Raw genomic sequence first — 18,493 nt, forward strand, 5'->3', positions numbered from 1 at the left:
TTCATCGCCATACAGATTTTAATATTGTCAACCTCTAACACAATCCTGCTAAAAAACTGAATCAATGGACAGGAAAGGTGAAATGTATGCTGAGACTGTAAGTCAACACATATATTTTCTTAAACTTATGTACATAGGTTTGCAAGTACTGGATACGGTTAAGGAAAAGTTTTTCAAAACAAACTCACAAAGTGAGAAAATCTTCAGTAGCAAGACATTAAAGTTGACTGTTTATCAGTCAAATAAAGTTGAGCAAATTAAATCACTATTTACTGTACTAAAGTGCAATAACACTGTCAGTCTCTTTTTGTGCAGGGAAAAAAGAATCATAGCTGGAAACAATGAAATGAAATGAAAAAAGTTAAAAACACAAACTTAATGATGGGGCTACATAATTAAGACTGATGGTTAAAAATCAATATTGTATTAAAAAAGATCGAGAGGACAGAAAGAAAACTGTAAACTTATTCTGTAATTGAAGAGATGTAATGTAGTATCAAGATATCTATTTAAATTATGTTTAAAGTAAAAGGTGAAAGTCGGAAGAAATAGTTCAGGTCGAAAACAAATTAATATAATTCAAAATATAAAGCTATCCTAGGTGATAGGGTGACTTATGATAACAGGGTACACTCAGCTTAGACAGTGGAAATGTAATCAGATCTGAGAAAATAAAAATGACAGAGAAAAAAACAAATTAAAAGTGCATCACCACCTTTAGATTCTCTATCAACTTAAACCAGTTAATATCACAATTACTTTACTATTTACTATATTTACACAGAAATATTCCAACATTATGTTTTGTGATCTTCATTTTCAGTGTTCTTCTTTTAAGTACACTTGAATATAAAATGAAATTCAGATTTTCATCAACCATACAGTCCTTCCACTCAAGTGACAACAACAGAGACGAATACAAAGACAGAATTCAGTTTTTTGCAGTTTTAGCATTCTTGCTTCACACTGTCCTCATATTTCATTTTGTGCCACATGTATATGCACTGAGGCACTCTTATTGCTGTCTGTTAAAAATCTACACTCCAAACACACAAAGACTAAAATATCCTAATTCAAGATTAAAGCTATGATCAATAAGTTTGAAGGAAACCAGGAAGACAAAAACACTTTCCTCGTATTTTACATCGCTTCACTTATCATCAAGCCAGTAGCAATCCTGCCCGGAGCACAGCTCTGCTGCTCTAAATTTACATCACAACTGTCCAAATTGTGAGCCTCAACATTTACTTTGAAAGCAGAATTGAAATGGTTGAACCTGGTTCTAGCTAGAGCTACAGTCCGAAGTCTGAAATTCATGTAATTGGATGGAGAAGCAGGGTAGACGTGCTAACAGACTATCTTAAACATAAGGATTAGAGTAAATCTAATACATTGTATCAGACAATATGACCAGGCTCATCTTCAATGAGATGGTCAACAGCTGAATTGTTGAAGGAAAAATAATGCAAAACAAAACAAACACATCACAATCACATGTTTCAAATGCCCCCTCCTCTACTGCTTACAAGACTGCCATTAGTTTTTCATACTTTCATTGGTACAAATACGGATTTGTTTGGTACCACTACTTCAGTTTATATGATATTCAATATGTTAACACGATGCAAAATAAGAAAACTAAAGTGCTACACACAGAAATGCCATTATTTTTTCCAAAATAAAAAAAGGACAGAAAAAGGACATGTCTTCAAGAGTGAAAAAACAGTAAAAAAAAAAAAAAAAAAAAGAAATGACATATGCAGCCATTTAAGACTCACCATTAGGAATTCTTAAGATAATCAAACCAGACTTCATCAGGGCAAATTACAGTGAGAGGAGTGGCATATGGAACTACTTCAACCTCGCTGCCATTTATTTTATAGAGTTATCAAGTGGGAAACAAACAGATTTTGAGTCTAGCTGAATGCAAAAATGAAAAAAGGCTAATATGTAGATATAGTATATGTCTAGGCTTTTCACCTCAGTGAATAAAGTAGCACCGCAATTGACCATAAATTCGAAGGCAAACTCTGTATCTGTAATTATTTAGTGTAATTGATGAAATAATGTATATCATCGTTGAAATAACTCACTTTTGTTTCCATCTAGGAATATGATGTGGTCTGAAATTGCTGTAGTGAATAATTACTGTGTGAACTATTGGAAACACTGGGTATGATTTAGCTGTGACTTGCAGTGGTTCTGTGTTGGGGAAGCTGCAATAAATTCATTGCAAAATAATAAAAATAAGGAATGTACATAAACTTCATGTTAGGTAGTGGCTTGCTCTGTCCAAGCAAACCTTATATATTGTAACATGTCATCTAGGTGAATTAGTGCTTCCAAAGCATTACCAGAATAAACAAAGGCTGTACCACAGGCCCCCGGACTGAAAACAAGCAGCAGACCAAGTCCAAGATAAACGAATTGGCAGTGAGAGGGATTTCTGAACACTAACCAGGTGCAATGTTACTACAATGCACAATGTCACTGTATCTACATTGAGCGTGGAATCCACATGCCCTTCATCCTGAGCAAACCTCTGCTGGAGTAGGGGAGCTGCGGGGAGTGATCAGTTGAAACTATGGACTTTGAAGTTAGGCTGATGTCAGGCTTGATTTCCCTACTTTAGCTGATGTAAGGTCAATCGCCTCTTACAATCTTCTCATTTGCACACCACTGAGGGAAACGGGTTGATTCTGCTGTGATCAGAAGATGTCAGGGCACATGTCCCAGCTGCCTTGGTCCTTCGCCTCCCAGTAACCCCCCTTGTAGACATGCAGGGTCTCTCCAGATGCAGGGTCGTCTATCTTCTCAAACCACAGTGCTTGGTGGTTGTCTTGATGGGTGCCTGAAGGGAAAAAAAAGACAATCTTTTACCAAGAAGAGGCTTAAGAGGGACCTAAGGTGAGGGTTAGGAAGCCACTTAGCCATAACAATATATCATGCTAAAATTAAGCTAATATGCTCTCAGATGGTTGACTAAAAATAGAGATAAATGCATTAAATGTTACCAGTTGGTTTGTGAAAGGTGCATGTGAAGACCAAGCAAACGCAGGAGGTGAAATATTGATTCGCGCTTGATGAAAACATCTATCATGTACCGTGTGGAAAGAACAAGGCTCAAAGCTAACGCACCAATGCCCAGGACCAAGGTATACTGATCAATGACTAACAAAATACTATTCCAAAAGACAGTAATTCTGCGCTACATTTATTGTACATATTCTACAGTTAGCTAAAGCTAGTCTACAATAAGGAGCAATAATACACACTTAAATAACAAAGAAATAATGAAAGAGGGGACAATAGAGGGCATGACTGATGTTACTTGCTTTTGGCTGGAGCTCCATAAGGACCTTCCTTGCCTTCCACTAAGAAAGGAGCAAGTTGCAAAGGATGTAAAGAGGAAATTATGAAAGATGAACAAGGGTTTGTTTTAAATCTAAATTCTACTAAATTACGAGAAAATCAGACATAATTGCACTGTATGTTATATCATGACCAGAATACTTGCTTAAATAAGGGAAGAGTGATGGTCCATAAGGGGCTGAAAAAGAAGAATGAAGGATGAATGCTTGGGAGTTTAAAAAAATAAAAGAATAGGTGTGATCTGAAAATGACTGATACAAAGAAGAATAGTGAGTGAAAATGTAAGGTGCTACTTGCATGCAACAGGTGTATGAGGGGCAGAGTCCTCTGTGTCAGCTGAGCAACACCAGCACAAAAAAAAGACGTAAATGCACAGCTCAAGAGACCAAAATCCACTCCAATTTCTTGTTTGTGTACATTTTAAAAATGCTCTTTGTAGCATCTTAGACTTGTCAAAGTAACTGTGTCAGCTCAGTACACTCATCATTAACAAAGGAGACCATAGTAGAGACAATATCTGACCTTCATCCCATGCAAGTGTGCCATTGATATTACCGTTTCTTCCAAAATTAAGGCCACATTTCCCATTAATGCCTTTGCTTTGTGCAAAGAGAATCTTTGCTTTTTCAGTTGAAGTTTTTTTTTTTAAGGAATTATATTAATGTTCCAAAGTGCACATAAAAATTTAGAGTTGTAAAATGGACATTACATCACCTATGACCTCTGTAAACTTGTCACATATAGCTCTGTCCACCACAAACAAGACCAGTTTAAAAAAATGCCTGGTGAGGAAATGTGTCTTGTGCCAAAGCATGTGGCCAAAAGCAGGTTGTTTCTCCACAAATATCAGCACTAGTTGGAGTAACTGTGAAATCATTAGACTTTACTCACTGCTTTGTTAAAATGCCACTCAAAGCACCTTTAAAAGTACAGGTTGTTTAACTGTGAAGAGATACTTGCTTTCATCAGAAACCTCACTTGCTTCTGTGCCAGTCTCCTGTGCATCAGCTAAATGGAACAGAAATGGATGAAGGGACAGTAAAATGTGAATGAGCTGTTATCAAGATGATGTGGAAGACATTTAGCACTGTCTTATCGCACACAGAAACATGTTGTATGGGTGTTTTTGATTCTAGTGTCCATGTAATGTGTGGAACTAGAACTAGGATGGGGGGAAAGCGTGAGAGAAGAGTACTTGCTTTTCAAGGATGAGTCATTGACTGAATCCTCAGTGACAGCTTAGGATTGAGACAGAGACAAGCAGGCAAAGTATACCAAGACAGACAAAGTGGACAAAGGATGAATGGACAGAAAAACATTGGACAGAAACACAGGACAAATAGATAAACTCAAAAACCAAGCTTTATTTCCTTATTTCTTTTCCTACCTTCCTCAGGTGAGCTGGCCGCTTTAACAGCTTCCCTCTCCCTTTCTCGACGGGCCGTGCGCTGTTTTTCTTCCAGCCTCTGTTTCTCTGCATTAGCCTCGTCCCAACGGCCATCCTCCATTAATCGCTGATCGGGGCGTCTTCGGCTGTCTGTTGGCGCCACTCCCTCTTCAGGTTCATTGAGGGTCAAGGCCAGTGAGGAGAAGAAGTACATGTTCTCTGCTCCCTCTCTGGAAAGTCATTACCATAAAGGATCAGAGGCACACAGCTGTACTGCTCTACCTCTATAGCTCCATTTGTTTAAAAGCACTTTCAAGTTTCTCAATCTTACCAATCTTCTATAAACTGACAACTTACGGTAAAGGGTTCTTTCTCCAGATTTCTTTGGCTTTGAGAGTCTGATAGACCGTCCTCTGTTTGCCTTCAGTGCCGTTCTCGCCTTTACTGCTCTGCATGACCCTGGAAAACTCCATCTTCTCATCCCATGTTCCTGACAGCACATAATGGGCCTTTCCATCCTTATCTGTCACTACTCCTGTTACCTGAGGGAAAAACACAGCATTCAGTTAAGAATGTAATCAGAAAAGCTGACAGAAGATAGTACAAGAGTTCATAGAATTAATAGCTGTGTAGTTTTGGGGTAGATTAATAATTCCTGAACGAGAAGCAGAGAGGCTAATCCACTCATGAAATAAAACAGTAATAATTTGCTGGTACACCTAAAAATGTAACTGTGTGCATGTCTACTTTCCTATAAGTGCTGTACTATAAAAGAAAAAAGAAAAAATACATGTGAAAAGCCCACCTTTCTTGGTACATCTCTGGAGAAGTAACTATAGGGAGCAAACTTGAGGTGGCAGCGATCCCCTGTCCTGTGGTTCACCACATCTATCTCCCCTGACTGGGAGGAGAGAGCAGTTAATGTTTGCTGCTGAACTTTCAGGACAAACCAAGTAGAACGATAAGCAAAATGATTTATCTATGTCATTTATTTCTCCTTAAATAGTAAGTGTTTCAGTCATATGTTTAATAATGTTAATATAAGTTAAATCAATACTTCACCAGCTTCAGGGTTACCTGATCAATCCATAATTTCCCCACAATAATGTTGTGTACTGTCGTAGTAACTTTTTTCCAAGAGTAGTGATTGTTGCTCTTATCAAAAATACACTGGATAGAACCTGGTGACAGAGCGGGAGCAATGTTACAATCCACAGTCTTCATTTTTATCCTGCTCAACGAAAATGTACTTATCTTGTATCTCACTTATCCACATACTGAATAATAATAACTAAATAAGACACGGTGTGTACTGACTAACAAACAGTTCAATACACACACACGCACTCACCCAAGGGCATGATAGAGAGGTATTTTCCTCTAAACTTGCTGGCCAGTGCAATTTCCTGCCTGAGGGTCCAACCTTTTTCAGAGACAGCATGATGAGCTGCAGCAGGTGGGTGGTGACTCACCTGAGAAAAGGCAAGTGAAGTGAAGAGAGAGAGAGAACAGGTAGCAAAGTCAATATATAATCATTGTAAATATGTGATGGTTGGAACCTATTCAAGAAATTAAACATACTTGTATAAAACACACTTAGAGCATGTTTATTTTTCAGAACTGGAATCTGGTTAAACATGAATGTGATCCTGTATGTTTAACTAAACAAGTTCAGTCTAAATGGAAACAGCTGTATCCTGTGAAAAGCCAGTTATTAGCTGTTAGCTTTCACAGTTAGTTAAGATGGCTTTTCAACATACCTGTTCACACAGTGAGCGGTAGCCGCAATCTCTGAGCCGATCGAGCTCAAAAGTTTCTCCCAGCAGAGGATTGAAGGGTTTTCCTGTGCGGTGGACAGTGGTGGAGTAGGAAGAGACTGTGAAAGCAGCGACATAACACATCTGCTCTAGAGAACTTTGACATTTAGCAGCCTTGTCCAGCAGCTCGTAGTACTCCAGGTCTTCTGATAGACGTTGCAGCATCGAGAGGGGCTCATTGAAATTCACCTAGCAGGTGCAAAGCCACACAGAGAAGAAGTCTGATTACTTCTAATCACCCTTAAAAAAAATACTTGGATGCCAACAAGTGCTGCACACAGCTTTCTTACAGGCATTGGTATCTTTGAGAGCTCCTTTCCAATACAATTCTTCATGATGCTCCACAAATTGAGGTAATAGTTGGGTTTGTCAGGGATACGTGTCCGTCGTTGTCTAACTGGCTCTAGCTCAAATGGCTGGGGAGACTCTGGATTGGATGCCAAGGACAGTTCATCAAACTGAAAGAAAAAGAAAAAACACCCTTAAGGGTCAGTTAACTTTGGCGTGTTGACAAGTAGAGAAGAACTTGTTTGTAAAAACAAACTTGACACACATTTACCGACTGATCGTCCATTCCAGTCTCACTGCTGAACCCACTAACATTGCTGCCAGATCTCCTGCAGAACAGAGAAGCAAGACAGCAGAACATTTAAGACCACACAGTACATAAGAAGAGAAAATAACAAGAATAAGACTTGATATTAAAAAAGGAGAAGTCCCTGACACTTGAAAATGAAAGACAGTTAATAACCTGTGATACTTGGGGTCAGCTGGGACAGTAATAAACTCTGCTGGGTCTTCCATAGCATCAAAGAACTCATTGTCATCATCCTCATCACTGGCATCACCTTTTCCTGAAACACCACCTTAAGTGAAGAAAGACAAGGAAAGAATGAATGATTAAAAGGCTCAACTGGCCTCGGAAATGTGGCATGGTGGCGTAAATCACGGTCTGAAGACAAAAGTTCAGTTGGGGTTGAAAGCCTTACCTTTGTTACCTAAGGCGGGATTGCTGAATGAAGGGGGGAGAACTGTAGCTCCTCTGAAAGCTCTTTCCAAGTGGTTGTGCTGTTTAGCCAGCTGCTCTAAAGTCTCCTCCAGCCGTATCCTCTGGTCTCTCTCAGTCTGTAAGGCCTTCTGCCAGCGTTTACTGTGGTTCTGGGCCAGGGAGAGGAAGTCTCTACATGCCTTGGGGAACATCCGAACACAAAAAAGAAATGTCAGCAAGAGAGTCAACAGCAGCATAGCAGATTTACACAATGGTAACTTACATTGATCATTGCATTAGAGGTGATTCTGAACAGAGTGGCCCTCTCTGTGACTTGTCTGATCTTATCTCCCATGTCCCCTCCAACACGAATCCCCTCCAGTTCTGACAAAGACCTGTGTGTGTAGAATAAAGACATAAATGAAGGAACAAATAAAGAGACAAACAAAATAAATGACCATCACCCTTCTTTTCCTTTAATTATTGTTTCTCTCTTAAGTAGTCAATGATACCTTTGGAGGGCCGACCCGTGCTTGACAATGAGATCATTGCAGGTGGTGAGGTCCTCCACCTTGCTGCTCAGTGTTCGTAGTGTGGACTGGATTTCTGAGTTACGGCAACTTCCACCCTGTCCTGCCGTGGGGGGCACTGTGGGACAATCGTCACCTGAGTCATCTGAGGAAAAGGACAGAGAAGACAATGTGACCAAAACAAACAAATGCCATGAGAAAATGCTTTGCATACAAGAAAATACACATATTTGTGCCTGTCATAGCTGCTGCATTATAAAATATAACAGGATATTTCCTCCCTCTCACCTGATTCAGCCTGCATATGGACTGCCTTTGCCTTGGCAAGCTCCAGAGCAGTGATCCATCGCTGGCGCTCTACTTCTGAGCTGGCCTTCAGGTGGTAAGTCTGCGCTCCACCATTGGAAATGACAAAATTGCACGAGTCCTCCACAGCGATATTGGCTGTGGCCAAGTTGATGGTGCCTCGGCATGTGTGACCCATCTCTGCCTGGGTCCTGAAAACAAACAGTTAACAGTTTGTGAACTTATAAATATTATCAAACCACCATTTCATTTTTGTAAGGTTGCTTATTTTATTTCAATACAGAATGTTAATATAACCTACCTATAATAAGACAACAATCCATTACTAAGAACAAACCAACGTCTCTGGTAACCCTTTATGTAGTTGGTCCATTTGAAGAGCCAACCCTTGTAAGTGTCTCCAGGGGTTGGAGTAGGGGACTTAGGCTCTGACATCACAACAGCCTGTGGTTTCACTGAGTGAGGTTAGAGCCTGAGAAAAAAGAAAAGCTCGTCAATATTTACATTACATTTACATAATGCTACTCAGTGTACATTTCATACATGGGATGTGTGCATAAACTGGTCTGATGGTTTCTACAGACACATGCATCACAGGGTAAACTGGATTGTTATGTTAATGCCAACACTTTTTTGACTAGAATCACAAGTTCATTATGTCATGCTATTATGACATAAATTAATTTATTGTTAGCTATATAAGACATAATGATGTGTTGGTTTTGCTGCTTGGTTCTTGAAATTGTAAGAAATTTGATGAAATCAATAAATATATACTAAACCATTAAGAAAATGTAAACATTTAATAGACACATAAAAACTAACCTCATAGTGTTTGCTGCAATGCAATGTTGTTTACTAATGCTACAGCTAAGAATGTAGTCAAACATGAATCTGGGATTAGTACTGGGCTTTTTCTATAATGGCGTTATGACAGTTTTCAGTTTGTATTCGACCTTAACGTGGAATCTGCAAACAACAACATAAATGGAGGACATGGCTCTTAATGTTCTCTTTTAGCAATCATTTAATGCGTCTTAACGACAACCCTCAAATTGAGCAAACTCACTATCAATAACAGTCATCTTAGCCCGCCAGCGTCACGTAAACAGTCAGGATAAGACGATACTTCGAGGAACAAGATACCATTTCCAAACATCAAAGCTACTTAAAACAGCATCCGTCACTAAGCTTGCTGCTAGCTAAACAACAGGAAGCTGTCAAACAAGCTGACACGTCGTAAACGATGCGAACGATCATTTTCAACCGTGACACTCTCTCAGCGTTTTCTTTTTAATTTTTATCTTAACTGACATTAAGCATTAATATGTGCTCATATTTTCCTGACACCCACCTTTTCCGTGCAAGACTTCAGCCATCAGCTGAGCATCTCGTGTTGGATGAAGCTACGTTAGCTTGGTAGTGTTAGCTTTGCTAACTACTTTGCTACAGGTTGTGCAACGAAATAGCGGTCGATTAGCCCCTTCACCGTCGACTTGAGTTCCGCCAAAAACAGGCTACGTTCTAAAACTAACAACAACAACATCATCAATAATAAATACCAGGGTTACAATCTATCAATAGCCACTCTCACACTATGAGTCTTGCAGGTCAATACGAAACAATCTGAACGACCGTGAGAATGGCTTCGGTGGTATTAAAACAATCTAGTGCAGTTAAAACTGTTTTATGCAGCTGCCTGCGCAATATCTACACAAATTTCTGAGATAAATAACATTCTTATGTTTTTAACGAAAGTCAATATTAAGTTAATTTGAGTAAAGAGACACACTGCAAGTAATTACCCACAGGTGTCGTTCCTTTTGACAAACCATCACAATGCTGTCCTCTATTGGCTAAAGATTTCACCCTTTTTTGACAGGTGTCTTCACATTTGTGGAATGTAAGTCTATTAGGTTGGGCTGAATTCCCCTTTATCTACTATCGGTTAACCAAATTCAAAGAACAATTACATTCTTGAATGAGCTTTCTGGGCTCACTTTTTGCGAAAAATTACCTCACACATTGTATTTATGTATGTATATGTATATATATGTATATATATGTATATATATATATATATATATATATATATATATATATATATGTATAGGATTAATGTTAAGATAGGATGAATGAAGTGAAAATATCAATCTTCTAGGTTTTCAATAAGTAATTAAACCATGTGTAATTCTGCAATTCAGTGTTTACATCTTTGCATTATTCTATTCACTACCGTTTAATTCCATCTACTCTTGCTACTTTAAATCATACCCCAAATGCACTTTACACTTTTGTTTCCCCTGTTCTTTACCACTCTATTTCTTGGTCAACAGCTGTCATCAAACTAAACAGGTGGATTGAAATCGACACTGCTCATATTACATAAACAAATCAGGGTTCAACTATTCTCATTATAATTATAATTACCTTCTTCATTTACTCTTCACCTTGAAAATTTCCAACACAGAAAGGAAAAAAAAAAGACATTTCTCTTGATTATATTCATTTTATTCAACAATTCTTTACTACAACAGCGACACTTGTATGAACTAGAACATGAAATTGTAGCAGGTACTTTACTTAAAACATCCTGTGTATGAATGTGTATGTTTGTATTAAAGATAATTCACTCTTCCCCATTTACTCATTTAGTGATGGTGTTTGCATTCATACTTTTCCCACTCCCACTAAGCACAATGTATGGTGTTTTCTGAGATTTCTGCTTCTCTTGAAGCAAAGCCACAGTCCCTAGAGGAGTATCACTGCTGCTCATCTTCTTCAGCAGTGCCTCTTCCTCCAGCTTTTTCATCCTCCTCTCGGTCTTCATCTTTCCAGACCCTTTCCCATGGAATCGGTGTGAAAGCTGCCTGAAAGCTTCTTTTGGAGTGAGTTTCCGCCCAGACTCATCCACATACTCGATCTTAACGTCAGGCCTGTACCCGTCCTTCTCCTTGAAGTCTTGAGTGAAGCCTCTGTATTCTTCTCTGCGACTGTACTTGTCATCAAAGCCCATCTTGTCCTCAATGCAGTAGTTGTCATTGGGCAGGGCACCCTTTGTTGCTTTGACACGGGCTACCTTCTGCATTTGAGTGTCCAACAGGCCTTTGTTTTTGCACAACAGCAAGGCGGCAGCAAGGCCGGAGTTGACAATGGGCTCTTCATCTAAAATGGTGGCTGAGGCTGTGGAGAAGTCGGGTTGTTTTTGCTCTTCATCCAAGTTCACTGTGCTCCAGCCAACGTTCTCATCCATTTCTGAGTCTGAATCTCCAGCATCGTCTTTCTCTTCCTCCTGTTCAAAGTCCATAATGTCTTCTTGGTCCTCTCTGTTGCCTGACAGTCCATAAGTTGGAATATCACCCAGAGTTCTGCAAAACTCTGAGGTGGCATTGAAAACAATGTTGTTCCTCCTTTCAGGATCATTGTCATTCTCGCTGTTACCAAGCACTTTAATCTGCTCGGCCACTTTCTCCCCAGAGTCTTTCAGAAGCTGCTTTTGCCTCAGCTTCCTCTGCTTCTCCAGTTGTTTCTGGAGCTCCTGCTCTGCCTCGTCCTCCTCAATTACAGCTGACTCAGCAGGCGTGAAATCTTCGTCATCACTTATGTCCATTTCTGCCGTCCTGATATCATCAGACATCTGCGGGATGTTGTGTGGCACGCTGCTCTCCTCCTCCTTTACTTCTTCCTCATTGTCATCCTCCTGTTTGCGGCCACGACCACGTGACCTGGAGCCAAAATCAGAGCTGCGAGTGTCATCGAGAAGTTCATCAGCAGTTGTCTGCTTCTCCTTCTTCCTGATCTTCTTCACGCGGCGTTTTGTCTTTTTGAAGCCCACCATTTCCTGAGGTGTGTAATACTCTGAGGCGATAGTGAGAGCAGGCATTTCCAAGGATTGGGCCTGATTTCGTAGAGTCTCTCTCATGGCCTGCAGCTCCCGCTCTCGCTCCCCATCAGCAAAGCCACCAGTGCTCAGCCGGAAGCTCTTTTTCTTTTCGCCCTCAATTTCCTCATCATACTTTGAAAGCACAGAGCGGGACTTAAAAGTAACCATGTCATCCACACTCTCCTCCTCTTCATAGGGCTTATAATCTGGCCTTTTCTTTTTCAACTCCACGTTCTTTTCCGCTTTTTCCTTATCCACCAGCCCCACATTTACAAGCACATCTTCTTCCTCCTCAAGTACACCTTTGTCCTGAAGGGTCAGGATGACAGTCTGACCCTCAGCGAAGGAATCCACCTTGTGCTGCACTTTGAGTCCTTTCAGATCTCGCGATGTGTAGTTATCACTTCTGCTTTGTGCAAACTCCTCCTCTACCAGACTGCTCACACCAAACTCCTCGTCCATCTCCTCCAGGAGTTTGGCTCTTTTCTCAGCCATTTCTTTCTCTTTTGCCATCTTTCTGCTTTTCTCCACCCAAGCAGCTGTGTCATCTAGCCAGTCATCCTCAGCTAGGGTCTTCACTTTTCCCAGTTTCTGGTTCAGGATGCGTTTTTCTTTCATGGCGGCAAGCTTCTCTTTCATCTCTTTCTGCTGCTTGATGATAACGGGGTTGATGGTCGCAGCCACCATGGGGTCCTCTTTGGTCCCGAGTTCCTTCTTATTCTCATTTAGCTCCAGAGGCTTCAGACCCAGCTTCGCTCTGAGCTTGTTTGTTTCGTCAATGCTGAGGGATGCATCTCCGCTTGCAGACTGGGGTTCCACTTCTGCGTTGCTCTCCTCATATCCAAGATCAACTTTCTCCTTTTTCACCCGTGGCTCGCCGCTGCTCTTCTCACCTTTGCCGCGGCTCTCCCGTCCGCTTCTATCCCTGGACCTGGAGCGCTTTCGTTTGTCTTTCTCCCGAGTCCCATCCCGATCCGAAGTGTCTCGATCCTTGTGGCGATGTTTCTTATGGTCGCGACGTCGCTCTTCTGTGTCCTTGTCGCGACTCTTTTCCTTGTGCTTCTTTGACGACCCCATTATCTCCTCTGCTGATGTTACAACGGTGCACAAAAAAACAAAAACAAAAAACAGTCACTTTAAATCTATGCGCGTATGCAGTCTCTGCCTGATGAGATTGATGGAAAGAAAATGTAGTTAGCTTCCCTTCGCTAACGCGTTCACGTTAGCTTTGAAGGCTAATTGGCTAACCGACGACACAAGTCACTCAGTGAGGAGCCAAAAATTAAAACTTGCAGTCGAAATCCGTTATTGATCCAGGGCGACCGATGATATGGATAAAATGGCCAGCTTTTAGTTTTCTTCAGTTCAGTTTAACCACCCACTTCACACCAAGCTACGCAAGTTCGACGCCTCAACGAACGAACAGCGATCGTCAATATTAGCATTTCCTTCCTGTGGGTCGAATGTTAGCTAGTAGTTAATGTATACCGCCACCTGCTGCATGGGAGTGTGCATATCAGGCCCAGGACCACATCCAGTTGTTGCATATTTGGACCGATAAAACGTTATCATTTATCAAATGGCTTTTAACCGACTTGGAGAGAATTTGTGAAACCATTATTGCGCTATATGACGTGCTAGGCAACGGTATTTCCTTCACTTTTCCCTCTGAATGGTAACATCAACGTCCTCCGTCCTAAAATGCAAGCTAACTTAGCTAGAGCATAGTTTAATATGACTAAAAGCCAGTATTTTACCTACCTGCTGCATTTGTCGATAGCTGAGTAATGTTAATGTTGGTTATTCCTCGTAATTTGCAAATCATAGCGTACTAAGATAACTAACGTGATGCTAGGCTCGATGTTTAGCTGAGATTTTTGCTTGCTTCAACTTTTACCAAGACATTTAAAGTTAGCTCCGTGTTGGGCAGCGATTAGCTAGATAGCACTAGCCAAGCTACCCCAGCAAGCATGGCAACTTTAGCGACTCGTTAGCTTGGGGTCTTGAAATTTATTTAATTTTCGATTGACACATAAAGCGCCTGGTGTTGTGGTGGTCTATCGATAGAGAATCAAAGTAATGGTAATCAGAGGTTTAGCTGATGCGGATCGGGGTTATGTGTTGCCATGGCGATTGTGGGACGGAACTAGGTCACAGTTGATGAGATGGTAACGTTAACCCAGCAAGAACGTATTTAACGGTTGTTTTAGCAAACTGCGCCTTTTCTGTCGGTTATCACTTTACTTTCTTCTAGTCAAGCTAACGGTGGCCGGTGTATGTCCCCCCGGGGAGCAGTGCCAGAAAGCTTGCGCTAACCGGCTGCGTGGTGGGGGGAATGTCTCATTGTTTTTCCCCGGGAATCTGAGCGGGCCACACATACACAAAACCCAACGGCAGCTAACGTTAACGGACAGGTCGCCAAAACTACTCGGTAACGTCGCACGATCAACGTATCTGACTGTTTTTTTTTCCAGACCAGTTGATAAGTGGAGGGTTAAAGTTAGCTAAACGGGACTGCTGTTGGTAAGAAATGACGCATTTGGTGCTTTCGTGTAACTGTTAGCTGTAACAGTGAACCCACACTGCGTTCAGAAAACATATCTACATTAATTACAGAAGCGTTAACGTTAGTATTTAGCATTATATCGTTTTGTAACATAACGTATGAGCAAGGCGTCGTTGTAGTAGCTAACTACTGTTAGCCAAGTAACCCATCTCATGTGGTTAGCTTCACTGAATGCCAAGGTTGTTGTTTTTAGGTACTTACAATAGGTTAACGTTAGATTTGCAGTGGCAGGTATCAACATTACCTTAAAATGTTGCACATTTGCCTGACATGCGTGACTCGTGTCCCTGTAACTGTTGTTTTAATGTAAGCTCTGTAACTGGCTTGTTATTCTGTGGTCTTGAATGGTGACCACTAGTATAAATTATCTTCCAGCAAACTGTTTACCAAGCAGTTTCCTGAACATTCTCCTCTTATGTTTGTTGAATGTTTATGTATGTAGAGCTTCCTCTTCGTCCTGTGTTTTCTGTGAGGTGACTGTTGTGCATTTGTTGTGAATTCCAGCAAGCTGTAGGCGGGTGACATGGCAACTGGAGGCACTCCTTTTGATGACAGTTCAGAAGAGCTGCACAACTGGACTGTAACCAACGGCAGTCTGGAAGATAGGCTCAACAACATGGTAAAGGCTGGTTAGGACCTGTTAGAAACTCTAGACATGGGACTGGCAGTTTCATTTTCAACTGTAACACTTTTGGGACTCCTCAACACTTTTATTATACTGCCAATTTTGCCACAATTTTGTAAGTTAAACAGTTAAGTGTATGTTGGTCTCTAAAATGTATCTTATTGTCTTGTGACTATCATGGCTTACTGGTGCTGTGATGTGTCTGTTGTATATTGTATACACATTATGTATCTGTCCCTTTACAAGTAAACAAACATTATAATAAACAGTAAAATATTTTTTTCTGTTGATCAGGATTGGGGTGTACAGCAGAAGAAAGCCAACCGATCCTCAGAGAAGAACAAGAAGAAACTGTCAGCTGTGGTTGTGGAGAGCCGCCTGACTAATGATATTTCGCCAGAGTCCACCCCTGGGGCCGGTCGCAGGAGAGCACGCACTCCTCATTCCTTTCCTCACATCAAATATACCACCCAGATGTCTGTCCCAGACCAAGCTGAATTAGACAAGTTGCGTCAGAGGATCAATTTCACAGACCTAGATGAGGTAAAGAAAAGCTGCTGTATCCCATTAGTAATAATCTTTTTGTTCATTGTGGTCACTATTCTGTTAATTTGCCTAACAGGAATACAAAGATAGTTTTTTTTTTTGACATACAGTGGCTTGAGTGACTTACTGGTAGTAATATGTCAACTGTGTTGTGACCGATGTTTTTTGATGTGAGAAATAAACAGTGGATGGAGCCACCTGCTGTTGCTATCTGACAGACAAGCTGTGGTGCAGTAACACAGTACACAATCAAAAATCTGACAGTAAGCTCTGTGACCAATGTGTGATCCTGATTGATGTAAAATTAGAAAGGCACCCTGTAGAGTTTTTGACTACGAACAACAATGTTATAATGACAAGGTCCTGATCTGTGCTGTAGGAATGGGTTTAACCATTCAAACAGTACGAGCACACACATGCGCGCTACAAGCAACAGGGTACAGTAATGCTCAGTTCTGCCCCCATTACAAGTATCAAGTTCACTTTTTTTTTTGTAGAATCTTAAGAATCTTAAGGACATGACAGTAAAAAAATTATCACACACTGTCAAACAAAAAAAAGTCTTTTTCTGCGATGAAATGCCAGTGCACTGCTGTGCTCCTGCAGCAGCCTATAGAGGAAGTGATAGCAGAATATTTTTCATAGTTTAGTATGGAGTTATTTGGCTAACCTTGTTCTGTTGTAGCACTCAGTGTGGTAGTAACTGTAAACAACGAAACAAGATAGTGAAAATGTGTAAATACCTAATATAAGGCTCTTTGATGGACAAAGCTAGACTCTCTCTTTTTTTTTTTTTTTTTTTACTGCATTGTATTTGTGTAATTGTTTTTACTGGGATAATGAATTATGTTTACATAACAGCTTATGGTTGTACTCAGCATGTTTTGGACATAAAGAAATATTTTGGCTTAAATATCTATGCAATCAATTAAATCAAATACAGAGGTCTGATGTAGAAAAAAGGACAATAACAAAGAACAATAACAAGAATCTAAACACACTCTTTTGTCTAACTTGTTTCTTCTTTTCTCACTCAGAGGAGCATCGGCAGTGACTCCCAGGGGCGTGTCACAGCTGCCAACAACCAGCGCCAGTTAGCTGGAGAGAACAAGAAGCCCTACAACTTTCTACCTCTTCATGTAAACACTAACAAAAGCAAGGAACTCCTCCCTCCCTCCTCCTCTGCCCCAGCCACCCCAGCTATCACCAAGGAAACCAAGAAGCAGAGCCCGGGATTCAGGGATACGTTAACCCCTGTGGTTCCTACCAAGGAAACTCCAAGGCAAAGCCATGGTGGCACAGAGAGAGGGCCCTTGGTGCACAGAGAGTATCGGAGAGGAGAGCCAAGAATAGACAGTAGCCAGGTAATGTTTGGTGTTGTTGTGGTTACTAGAGTTTAGTCTTGATGTCTTGTAGTCTAGTCCAGTTGGTGCGAGTAGATAAAGCTGAGATATTTTACTGAATAAGTAAAAACTTTGACTTGTTGATAGTGTTAGAGGAAAATTCAGAGGATCCCAAGTGATTTGAATTTATCCTCAAGGCAATTTGAATATATGTAGCAAATTTCATAGCAATTCACCTAATAGTTGTGAAGATATTTCCCCCTGAGTTAAATGTCAACCTGAAGTTGGCGCAAGATGAAAAGTCCAGGGATCACCAGAGTCATTAGGGTTCATCCTCTGGGGTCAATGAATGTCTGTACATCATATGGCAGTCCATCCAGTTTTTTTAGAGATATTTCAGTCTGACCCAAAGTGGTGAGCCATGTTGCTAACATGGCCAAAAGAAGAGCCTTGCACTGTCACAAATTGAAAGGTGTAGTCAGTAAAGCATGTGTCTCTTAAGTAACATTCTTGATTAAACTACAATAACATGGGTAGAAAAAACCCACATTGCCAAGAATCTGCAAATCCATCAACTATGTGAGCATGATTAAACAGATATTAGCTATATAAAAAGTTAAAACAGCTATAATGCTAACTCACACCAGTTTCTGAGAAACTAAATCTAGTGCCGAAAATGATAGCTAATTCAGGGGGCCTGGAGGTGTGCAGCATTCCCTGTGAATATACAAAGTGGGTTAGATTGAGTGTTAGAGAGGGTTGAGGTACAGAAAGTAATTGCAATTTTATGGTAATTTTGTACAAAAATCAAGTAAAATATTAGTGATTGTAACTTTTATTTCTTTATTAAACTATAATTCTTAGAAAGGCATACATTTCTCATTTAATTGAAATTGGTCTCTTTTATCAGGTACATATGGCATTGAGTAGCTATCACTGCACTCAGACTACTGCTGTGAAACCAGAACTAGGATGAAAGTGAGAGAGAGCTAGTGCGGCTGAAACCAGGCTGTATTTAGGGCAATTTATAAATATGCCACCCTTGGTGCCCAGTGAGTATTGTGCCCAACCCCCTTTCTGCCCTTATTCAGCCCAGACTGAGCTGTTGCTACAGATGCTCGCTCACCTTT

At 40.6% G+C, this 18,493-nt stretch overlaps 3 protein-coding genes across 21 annotated transcripts in view; 1 reads left to right on the top strand and 2 right to left on the bottom strand.

The window, feature by feature from the left end:
- Positions 1 to 14,179, bottom strand: LOC139637103 (oxysterol-binding protein 1-like). Of its 10 annotated transcripts, none has more exons than XM_071505646.1 (17): positions 14,045 to 14,179; positions 8,702 to 8,872; positions 8,383 to 8,591; positions 8,077 to 8,239; positions 7,848 to 7,959; positions 7,566 to 7,764; positions 7,328 to 7,442; positions 7,130 to 7,193; positions 6,867 to 7,034; positions 6,520 to 6,765; positions 6,111 to 6,231; positions 5,837 to 5,940; positions 5,565 to 5,660; positions 5,117 to 5,301; positions 4,760 to 4,989; positions 4,333 to 4,380; positions 2,568 to 2,851 (listed from the first exon to the last, which is right to left on the bottom strand). In XM_071505646.1, exons 2-17 carry the CDS (start codon positions 8,833 to 8,835, stop codon positions 2,709 to 2,711), a joined length of 2,337 nt encoding a protein of 778 aa, XP_071361747.1. In that variant the 5' UTR covers positions 8,836 to 8,872; positions 14,045 to 14,179; the 3' UTR covers positions 2,568 to 2,708. The 10 variants fall into 10 exon arrangements, with proteins under 10 accessions (XP_071361751.1, XP_071361752.1, XP_071361747.1 ...); XM_071505648.1 differs by lacking the exon at positions 14,045 to 14,179 and adding an exon at positions 9,755 to 9,894 and having other exon boundaries at positions 7,136 to 7,193; XM_071505643.1 differs by lacking the exon at positions 14,045 to 14,179 and adding an exon at positions 9,755 to 9,894.
- On the bottom strand, positions 10,890 to 13,717 carry sart1 (spliceosome associated factor 1, recruiter of U4/U6.U5 tri-snRNP). The gene has a single exon (XM_071505654.1). The coding sequence runs from the start codon at positions 13,358 to 13,360 to the stop codon at positions 11,048 to 11,050; it is 2,313 nt and encodes a 770-aa protein (XP_071361755.1). The 5' UTR covers positions 13,361 to 13,717; the 3' UTR covers positions 10,890 to 11,047.
- The window catches only part of pcm1 (pericentriolar material 1), a 19,728-nt gene continuing 15,014 nt past the window's right edge, over positions 13,780 to 18,493 (top strand). For 5 of the 10 annotated variants that reach the window (XM_071505632.1, XM_071505642.1, XM_071505640.1 and 2 more), the window contains exons 1-4: positions 14,574 to 14,714; positions 15,354 to 15,468; positions 15,769 to 16,017; positions 17,058 to 17,384. In XM_071505632.1, coding sequence (XP_071361733.1) covers positions 15,373 to 15,468; positions 15,769 to 16,017; positions 17,058 to 17,384 — 672 coding nt within the window. In that variant the 5' untranslated portion in view covers positions 14,574 to 14,714; positions 15,354 to 15,372. Of the gene's footprint in view, positions 13,959 to 14,428; positions 14,452 to 14,573; positions 14,807 to 15,353; positions 15,469 to 15,768; positions 16,018 to 17,057; positions 17,385 to 18,493 lie in introns of those variants that run through there. The other 5 variants (XM_071505639.1, XM_071505636.1, XM_071505635.1 and 2 more) reach the window with 5 other exon arrangements.

The sequence above is a fragment of the Trachinotus anak genome, unplaced genomic scaffold (genome assembly GCF_046630095.1).
Source record: "Trachinotus anak isolate AG129_WGS33_773 ecotype Australia unplaced genomic scaffold, CSIRO_AGI_Tana_v1 ptg000019l, whole genome shotgun sequence".
In the NCBI taxonomy this organism is placed as follows: Eukaryota; Metazoa; Chordata; class Actinopteri; order Carangiformes; family Carangidae; genus Trachinotus; species Trachinotus anak.

What these genes read in the sequence shown, in the direction of transcription:
- LOC139637103 (XM_071505646.1), bottom strand. Translation starts at nt 8,835, where the DNA reads ATGTCAGAGCCTAAGTCCCCTACTCCAACCCCTGGAGACACTTACAAG. An exon ending in CCATATGCAGGCTGAATCAG is followed by an intron (nt 8,240 to 8,382) that starts GTGAGAGGGAGG and finishes CCTTTTCCTCAG; the next exon opens with ATGACTCAGGTGACGATTGT. An exon ending in CCAGAGATGTACCAAGAAAG is followed by an intron (nt 5,302 to 5,564) that starts GTGGGCTTTTCA and finishes TTTTTCCCTCAG; the next exon opens with GTAACAGGAGTAGTGACAGA.
- sart1 (XM_071505654.1), bottom strand. Translation starts at nt 13,360, where the DNA reads ATGGGGTCGTCAAAGAAGCACAAGGAAAAGAGTCGCGACAAGGACACA.